The 10,249-nt window shown below is 36.9% G+C and overlaps 1 protein-coding gene across 1 annotated transcript; it reads left to right on the top strand.

Annotated features, from left to right (window-relative positions):
- Positions 1-1,172: 1,172 nt before the first annotated feature.
- On the top strand, positions 1,173-2,705 carry LOC126611900 (uncharacterized mitochondrial protein AtMg00810-like). Its single transcript, XM_050280217.1, has 2 exons — positions 1,173-1,301; positions 1,433-2,705. Exons 1-2 carry the CDS (start codon positions 1,173-1,175, stop codon positions 2,414-2,416), a joined length of 1,113 nt encoding a protein of 370 aa, XP_050136174.1. The 3' UTR covers positions 2,417-2,705.
- Positions 2,706-10,249: the final 7,544 nt, after the last annotated feature.

Genomic DNA, 10,249 nt, shown 5'->3' with positions numbered 1-10,249 from the left:
AAGGTATCCGTCATCAGTTGTCTTGTCCTTATACACCGGAACAAAACGGTTTGGCCGAAAGGAAACATCGCCATATTATTGAAACCACTATTACTTTTCTTCAAACCTCTCACTTACCTGCACCATTCTGGTCATTTGCTTGTCAGACTTCAGTGTATCTTATTAATCGAATGCCATCACAAACACTTAATCAGAAGTCCCCATTTGAAATTCTTTATGGTTCGGTTCCTGATGTCAGTCACCTTAGAGTTTTTGGTTGTTCTTGTTACCCACTTTTACGCCCCTTTAACACCACAAAGTTACAACCTAGGACATCCAAGTGTATTTTTCTGGGATATGCATCAAAGTACAAGGGTTATTTGTGTTATGAAGTCATCAAGAAGAAAGTTTTTGTTTCCAGGCATGTGTTATTTGATGAATCTGAATTTCCTTATCCTACTCTTGTTTCATCACATCTCTCTAGTCTTCTTACATCCCATGTAACCTCCCAACCCATCCTACCTCACCATCAACCATCTCCCCCGCAACCATCAATGCCTAACCTTGATAATGTGTTAGTTTCACCAGCCTTCCCGATTCCACAGAATTCCCATTCTCCCACTTCTTCATCATCCTTATCTCCAGTATCTAATGGGTCTGCAAATGAACAGTATTCATCTCTACATATCCCTGTGGCATCTGAAGTCCATCCTGAGAATCCTGTGGTTCCCATTCCGAATTCTGAAAGTTTTGAGTTTCAACCTGAGAGACTTCAGGTTGTTCTCTCCATTCCTCCGTTGAATTTGCATCCAATGCAAACCAGGTCCAAGAGTGGTATTTCCAAAAAGATGGCCTTACTTACTACCACTTATGACAATGGGGCAGTGGATTTGTCTACAGTCGAACCTGTAACCTATAAATCTGCCTTAAAGTGTCCGGTATGGGTTGATGCAATGCACGAAGAGTTATCTGCCTTACACACTCAGTCTACATGGAGTTTAGTTCCTCTTCCAGCATAAAAAAACCTGGTTGGGTGCAAATGGGTGTTTAAGATTAAAAGGAATGCTGATGGTTCTATAGGGAGATATAAGGCTCGCCTTGTGGCAAAAGGTTTCAATTAAGAGGAAGGCATTGATTATGGGGAAACATTTAGTCCAGTTGTTAAACCAACCACTGTGAGACTTGTATTGGCCATGGCTGCTCATTTTGGGTGGAATTTGAGACAACTTGATGTTAAGAATGCGTTCCTACATGGGGTATTGCAGGAAGAGGTGTATATGTCACAACCTCCAGGTTTCATTGATCCTCAACACTCTGATTATGTCTGCAAACTTCACAAGTCCTTATATGGCCAAAACAGGCTCCTAGAGCCTGGAATGACAAGTTCACCAGTTTTTTGCCCTCACTTGGATTTAATTCCACTTATGCTGATTCCTCTTTGTTTGTGAAACAGATTGATTCGTTTGTAGTAGTCTTACTTCTCTATGTGGATGACATTATCATTACTGGTAATGCTCCCACTTTGATCTCTGATGTGATTTCTGCTTTGACAAAGGAATTTGACATAAAAGACTTGGGTCCTCTGCATTTTTTCCTGGGAATTCAGATTATTTCTCAGAATGATGGTTTGGTTCTTTCTCAAGCTAAGTATGTTAAGGATCTCCTTACCAAGACTGCAATGTTAGATTCCAAGCCGTGTTCCACACCCTGTCTGCCTTATAATCGGTTAGTTCTTGATGATGGTCAACCCTACAACAATCCTGCTCTCTACAGAAGTGTGGTTGGTGCTTTACAGTACCTCACATTTACCAGGCCCGATATCGCGTTTGCTGTGCATCAGGTATGCCAATTTATGCAGCGTCCCATGGAGTCTCACTTCAGTGCAGTCAAGCGGATCCTAAGATACCTTAAAGGCACTTTGAACTTGGGTATTCACTATGGTGGTTTGGAGGTTAATTTTGATACTATCCGCGCCTTTTCTGATGCGGATTGGGCTGGAGATCCGAATGACAGACGGTCTACAACTGGATTTGTGGTATTTTTGGGGTCCAATCCTATTTCTTGGTCTTCTAAGAAGCAACAAATAGTGTCTAGATCCTCCACTGAGGCTGAGTATCGCGCTCTTGCTACCACTGCTGCTGAATTGGATTGGATCAGGCAATTATTGACAGTTTTGCATCTTGCTATTCCCAGTTCACCGGTTCTCTTTTGTGATAATATGTCTGCTATTGCTTTAACATCCAATCCTGTGTTACATCAGCGTACCAAACACATTGAAGTTGATATTCATTTTGTTCGAGAACGAGTTGCAAAGAAGCTCCTGCAGGTTCAGTTTGTTTCTTCCAGTGAGCAGTATGCTGACATCTTCACCAAGGGTTTATCCACTCCACTCTTTCAAACTCATTGTCGCAATCTCAGTCTTGGTTTCACCTCCTGAGCTTGAGGGGGGATGTTAAGGATAGTATTAATGGTGATATAATAAGCCACTTGTCAAGAGATTAGCAAGGTTGTTAGAGTTAGTTATAGTGTGACTTAGATAGCAAGTTTTATAAAGAGAATATATAGTCTTAGATGTAATGAGATTGGATTGAATATTCAGAAATACAATATATGAAAGTTTTACTTCTCTCTCTCTATCCTATTCTCTTCTCTCGACTGACCTCTCTTCTATCTCTCAAGTGTGATACTGCATATTCTTCATTGTGGTTATAGCTTGGTTTACAACAATTACTAATCAAAAGAAGCCCTCCTAAATTTTAGGGTGATGTTCTAACAAAAATTACATCAAATTACTTCTCTAAATACCCTAATGGTCGCAAATCACTAAGACAATTAGATAGTTTAATCACAATGATTAGTAATTCAAAGCAAGCATGCATCCATTCATAAGCAAATTAATAAAATCACATATTCATGCTAAGGCTCGTGGCCTCACCCTAGCAATCGGAATTAGTTAAGCATAATCATAATAAAAACTAGAGAAAATATCATTAACTAGAAAAAGGATTGAAAACACCTTGTAGGTAAAAAATCTGAAGTTCTCCAAAATAATGCCTCTCCCCCTCTCCTATCCTAATAGCTAAAACCCTTAATTATACTACTACAAAATAAAACCCTACCTAGAAAATGTCTTAGAATAAAACTAGGAAACATAATAAAATAATAAAACAACAAATAAAAGGTTTCCTATTTGAATTGAAATTCGGACTTTTCATAAAATTAGACTTTTAACCGACCAAATCAACTCTGATTTGGTCCCAAAGGTCTTTTTTAAAAGCTTAACTTATCCCAACAAATCCTCAAAAGGAATCTTCCTCAAAATATGCCATCTTGACCTCTAAAATACCAAAAACATCAATCTGAGAAAGCTGTGCGCTGGGCCTTTATTTCATTGCCACAGTCAATTGGCTGAGTAGAAAAATCAGAAAGTTTGATACAATAATATTGAAAGACTCTCGAACATCCTGCAATTGGAATCACTCCAAAATTCATCCATTTGAATACTTTATATTGGAATCGAATGTCCTACATTGGAAATATATTTAATGTATCAAAATTCTCACAAAATAAGTAATAAATTAATACTAAGAATAGGGTAAAATATAGGGAGTTTTAACGAAAAGCCCACGGTACTGTTCACTTTAACGAAAAACCATATTTTTACACTAAAAAGTCAAACCTGGTACTATTCACTTTACCCTTTATTTTGTCCTTATCATTAAAACTCAAAGTTTTCAAGCCCTTTTCATTAGTTTTCCTTAAAATATATAGTATAAGATGGACTTGTAATATACCTAATGAAGAACTACTATTTGTACCGAGAAAAGAGACCAACTTCCTTCATTATGTTGGCAACTGCCTCCTCCAATTAAGGAGATAATTATCATTAGCTTGTCACCAAGTTAACTGCTTTTTATTTCAGATATGTACTGATGACAATTGCCTCCAATATGGGTTGTTTTTCCAGTCGTTAAACTGTAATGAAGTCTTACATTATTACAACTCATTTTACTTAGCTCATGCATCTTATATTGTTTGATAAACTCATACAAAGAACTTTTACATTCTCCTACATGAGTGAATCAAACATAACAATATTGCACTTGTTTGAGTAAAAGTGATCACTGAGTTGTAACAACCAAATGACTTCGGCAGTCAACCAAAATGATATACTTGCAGAACTTAAGAAAACTTAATATCAAAATTGATTATCCAGAGTCACATTCCAATATAACATAATTTAAATGCTGTCATTGAGAAAACATTGATTGATATCGAAACAGTATACTAACAAACTCCCACATTTTGGTCCAAAGATATTATGAATATCTCATTTATATCAGCTTTGCAAAGATTTATTTCATACGACTAACATGTTCTGTGATACCCCCATCCTTAATTTGTTGTATTTTATTTTATTAAATGTATGAAATTACCAAATTGCCGTTGAGGCATGAACGTTGACTTTCGTTGACTGTCTCGCCATGACACATATTACCAATTTTCTTAGTTTATTCTTATCATACTCAACGCCACGAACGTGTGGGCGTGAACGGATTCGAATTTGGAGTTATAACGAAGATTTTACGTTACGAAACGTTGAACGGTTTATTGGATATTCCACGTTTAGTCTCTTGTGACCTTAATTTGTGAGCCAATGAGACCCACTTTGGATCCTTGTCCCCTTGCTCCTCTCCCCTACCCGTGAGTCCCCCTTCCACTTTATGCTTTTTGTCACTTAGTGGATATTTTGTGCTTACTTTATGCTTTTTGTCACTTTATGTTCATGATTTTTTGTGCTTACTTAGTGGATATTCATTTACATATGCCTTCGGGCGGAAGATTTATTTATGCCTTCGGGTGGGTGGTGTAGGGCCTTCGGGCGGGTGATGTAGGGCTTTCGGGCAATGGTGATACCACTACTAAGCACATTATATATGATATATGTTTTATGAACGTTTTATGGCATGCTAGGGTTTTCGGAAAATCTATTATTATGCTATATGCGTTTCTAAAGTTGGGGGGTTAGTACATTGAAGAATAATTGTTTTAGTATTACTTATATATAAACTTGGTTCACTCATGTTTTGTTTTGTGCCCCCTCAAGACCTAGGAACGAAGCATACGACCCAAGCTACGAGGCATTCCCATATCAGTGAATTTGTGTCCTCATCTTTGCATAGGACATCTCTTGTAATTGCACTTTCTAATATTCCTTTCGCTTGTATTTCAAATTAGTAGTGTACTCTGAACATGTCATGCATTATCACTTTTAAATTGTTGGCAGTTGAATATTATATTTTTATTAAGGTTTGTACTTGAATATTACATTGCATGGTTACGCGTGAAAATTATATGCATGTTTCACATGTTCTTGGCATATACATTCATTAAATGGCTTGCGTCACCCTCGGATGTCAGCCAACACGTGGTTATCCCATTGTTCTTCAGACACCAGGATCGGAGCGTGTCATGTTCAGAAATTGTACATTGCATAACAAGTGAAACAAATTGACTAAGTACATTTCTTAGCATGTAATGTAACATAAAATAGTAACATGCATTCTTAAGTACCTTACTCTGACATTAATAATGATCCAGTAAAGGATGCAATCCCATTTTCAAACGTGCTTACTGAATGTGGTGACATTTAGAGCTTTTGCCAATGGATCTGCAATCATGTTATGAGTGCTAACGTGTTAGATGTCTATGATTTCTTCCCTCACTTTATCTTGCAATCATGTTATGAGTGCTTTTTTTTTTTTGGGTAAAAGACTGTTTACTACCTTCATGTTTCGTGGTTTTCAACATTTAGTACATCAAGTATTTTTCGTCTCAGATTCATACCTAAAGTGTAAATTTTGGGACAGTCTCATACATCCATTAGTCAAACTGTTAAATCTGCCGTTAATTGTGACGTGGCGCCCATGTGGACAATGACTGGGCGCCACGTGTCATCCACGTTTTTTTTTTCTTCCTCATTCTCCTTCTTCCTTCCTCCTTCCTCCTTCCTCCTTCTTCCTTCCCCTTCTTCCTCTTCTTCCCCTTCTTCCTTCTTCTTCCTTCTCCTTCTCCTTCTCCTTCTTCTTCTTCCTCCGAATCTGGGGAAGTTTTTTTTTTTCTTCTTCTTCCTCCTTCCTCCTTCTTCCTTCTTCCTTCTTCCTTCCTCTTCTTCTTCTTCTTCCTCCAAATCTCCCCAGATTCAGTTTCTTTTTTTTTTCTTTTTTCTTCTTCCTCCTTCCTCCTTTTTCTTCTTCTTCTTCTTCTTCTTCCTCCGACTGCAACTTTCTTCTTCCTCCGACTGCAACTTTTTTTTTCTTACTTCCTCCTTCTCCTTCTTCCTTCCTCATTCTTTCTTCTTCTTCTTCTTCTTCTTCTTCTTCTTCTTCTTCTTCTTCTTCTTCTTCTTCTTCTTCTTCTTCTTCTTCTTCCTCCTCCTCCTCCGAATCTGGGGAAGATGAAGGTTTTTTTATTTTTTTTTTCTTTTGAAGAAGAAGAAGGAGAAGGAAGAAGAAGGAAGAAGGAGAAGAAGGAGAAAGAAAAAAAAGTTGCAGTTGGAGGAAGAAGAAGAAGAAAAAAGAAAAGAAAAAAAGAACTGAATCTAGGCAGATTTGGAGGAGGAAGAAGAAGAAGAAGAGGAAGGAAGAAGGAGGAAAGAGAAGGAAGAAGGAGGAAGAAGGAGGAAGAAGAAGAAGAAAAAAAAAAAACTTCCCCAGATTCGGAGGAAGAAGAAGAAGAAGGAGAAGGAGAAGGAAGAAGAAGGAAGAAGGGGAAGGAAGAAAGAGGAAGAAAGAAGGAGAAGGAGGAAGAAAAAAAAGTTGCAGTCGGAGGAGGAAGAAGAAGAAGAAAGAAGAAGGAAAAAGAAAGAAGCAAGAAAAAAAAAACCTGGATGACATGTGGCGTCCAGTCATTGTCCGCATAGGCGCCACGTTACAATTAACCGCAGATTTAATAGTTTGACTAATTGATGTATGAGACTGTCCCAAAATTTACACTTTAGGTATGAATCTGAGACGAAAAAAACTTGATGTACTAAATGTTGAAAACCACGAAACATGAGGGTAGTAAACAGTCTTTTACCCTTTTTTTTTTTTTTTGCAAAGAAACATGTTGCAATGTTACCACATAAGATATTTGCTGGGCTCTCTATGCTTCTTACAACTTTCATATGATAAATCAGATTTTTCATCGAATTCCCTTGTCTCGTTGCTTCAAAACATCCTATATATTCCCGCTCTATAGTTTATACTGCTCTAGTTTGTTGCTTCTTGCTCTACCTAGAGAGTGCTTCTCCAGCTAACATAAAAATATAACTACTAGTAGACATTCTATCATCTACACATCCTCCTAAGTTAGCATCTTTGTAACAAATCAAATCTAAATTGTCAACATAAATGTAATACAATGCATACGACTAGTGTATCCTTTTCAAATACCTTCTTTCCAACATTTCAATAAGCTAGATCAGGATTCGACGGAAACCTTCCCAAAACACTCAATGCAAATGCCGAATCAAGTCTTCTGCATACCTGTGCATACATTACACAGCCAATTAAGGATGTATAGGGTTTGTCTTTCATCATGTGAACATCATGGTCTGTGATAGGGTTTGTCTTTCATCACGTGGACATCATGGTCTGTGATAGGGTTTGTCTTGCATACATTACTACTTTAAAGAAAGCTTGTCACCTTTGCCAATTGGTAACTAACCATTATTGCAATTTTCCATGATGAATCTCTTCAACACCTTTTTAAAGTACCTTTTTGTGCCAATCCCAAGTTTCTTTCTGACATGTTTCTGATGATTTCAATCCCAAAACATAATGAGCTTTCCCCATATCTTTCATATCAAAACTAATTGACAGCAGCCTCTTAGTTTCTTCTAACAATTAATTTAGCATGGGTACTTGCAAGTAGGATATCATCCACGTATAAAACCATGAAAATGAAAGCAGACTTCACAATTTTCATATAGATGCAATTATCAATTTTATTCTCATTAAATCCATAAGCTATCACAACTTGATCAAATTTCTTGGACCATTGTTTACAAGCTTGCTTAAACCATAAATTGACTTGTTCAGCTTGCAGACCAAATTCTCCTTCCCCCTTTCAAAGAATCCAAGTGGTTGTTTCATAGAAATGTTCTCATCCCGTTCACCATTGAGAAAGGTAGATTTTACATCCATTTGATGTAATTCAAGATCAAAATAAGCAGTAGTGCCATGATTACTCTAAAAGAGTCTTTGGTAGACACTGAAGAAAATGTTTCATTATAATCCACTCATTCTCTTTGAGCAAATCCCTTTGCCACCAACCAAGCCTTGTGTCTTTCTACATATCCTTTTGAGTCACATTTGTATTAAAAATCCATTTACAACCAATTGTTTTCAAACTGTCATCATTATCAACCAAACTCCATACCTTATTTCTTTCCATTGAGGCCAATTCATCTTCAATTGCAGGTTTCCATAGAGAGGAATGATTACTCTCCATTGCTTCTTTAAAGGACGCTGGATCATCATCATCACCAATATCATAATCAATTTCTTGTAAGTCAACCATGTAATCATATGGTATTGCTGATTTTCTAGGTTTGGAGGACTTTCTCACCACTTGTTATGGCTGGTGTAATATAATAAGCTGCTGAGTTGATTTATTTTGAGTCACAGGCTATTCAATTTCATTACTTTGTGCATGAGAGGACATTGCAAGTTGTTATAATGTAGTGTATGAAACTGGGATTTGCACTGTCATGTATTGAAGTCAAAGAATCACATGGAACTAAGGTTGAGTTCATTCCAGGTCTTGACAAAAGGTAATAAAATTTATTGATTTGAGATAGAGGCAGTCTCAGGCTCTATCATCTCCTTATTATCTTCTTCAAATACATAAGACTTATTGCTTAGAACACAAGATTCTTCAAAGTCTCCAATAACCTTTGCATTGTGACTTCTATACATAACCAACAAAGTAACAACTAGTAGTCTTCATGTTCAATTTCGTATCATTTGGTTTGTAAAGCCTAACCTCACATTTACAACCTCATGTATGAAAATGTGACAGGCTTGGTTTCCTTCCGGTCCAAGTTTCAAATGGAGAGACATCTTTTATGGGCACTCTATTTAGTATATAGTTTGGTGTCTTGATTGCCTCTCCCCGTAAGAACTCAGGTAGTTGAAAATGTGAAAGCCCTTGTAACAGTTAATGCATTCAACAAAGTCATTAAGGTCGATTTTTTGACAGAATACCATCCTTCACAGGTGTCATCATTCTTTCTTTAGATTTTTGTCCGAACCTTCCATGCCAAAGCATTGAAGAAATTTCATTAGTGAGCATACGTTTTGAAACTGAATGTTCAAGAGTGAGACATTCTTTGTAGTATGTACATTGTATCTGCCAAAAATATCCATTTGGGAATGCATAACCAATGAGATTGTCAAACTGATTCTTAATGTAAAATTTTATTTGATCATCATCTCCAATATAGGAGAAACCATCCTTAACAAATTGACTTAAAACAAGTTCCTTCTTATCAAGGGAACATAAAGAACATTGTTCAAAATTAATACATAAGCAGATGAAAATCTTAACATGACTTAACTAATGTTTCAACTACCACTTTATTTCCATTTCCAACAAAGACATTGTAGACTTCCTTATTACTTGTCCCCTTCTTGAAATCCCTTTCTTGATCAACCATGCTCTAAAACCACGATAATTTTTCCTCAAGTGCTCAGTAGATTGGCAATAAAAACATTTTTTAAGGTTGACCTTATTAACTTTCAGCCCAGTGAAGCTAGAAGCAGCGTGAGGAAGAAAATAGTGTTCTTGTACTGTTTCTTGGACCAAAATCAGTACCAACTTTATTCTTTAATCCTGAATGTTTCTTTCCCTTGTAGTTTTCCTTCTTGATTCCAGCAGCCATCTTTCCTTTGCCTTTTGTTGGTATTGACAAGATTTACCAATTCCTGTTTCTCAGCCCTCGACTTCTTCATTCTCTCCTCCTTTTGACGGCATACGAAAATGAGTTCATTAACGCTCCAAATTTCTTTTTGAGTATTGTAATTCACCTTAATCTGGTCATTCTCACCCAAGGATTGAAATATCGGCCGATACACCGATATATCGATATTTTCAACTGTCGATACCCATACTGGGGGTAAAACCATATCTTCCCCTATATCGACGATATATCCCCAATAAGTGCGATATCTCCGATATTTTGCCGATATTCTCGATATTTCCCGATACCTATAACAAAACCCAA

The sequence above is a fragment of the Malus sylvestris genome, chromosome 17 (assembly GCF_916048215.2).
Source record: "Malus sylvestris chromosome 17, drMalSylv7.2, whole genome shotgun sequence".
Taxonomy (NCBI): Eukaryota; Viridiplantae; Streptophyta; class Magnoliopsida; order Rosales; family Rosaceae; genus Malus; species Malus sylvestris.
The sequence above is the reverse complement of the archived record's forward strand: the minus strand, read 5'-3'. Positions and strand labels throughout refer to the sequence as shown.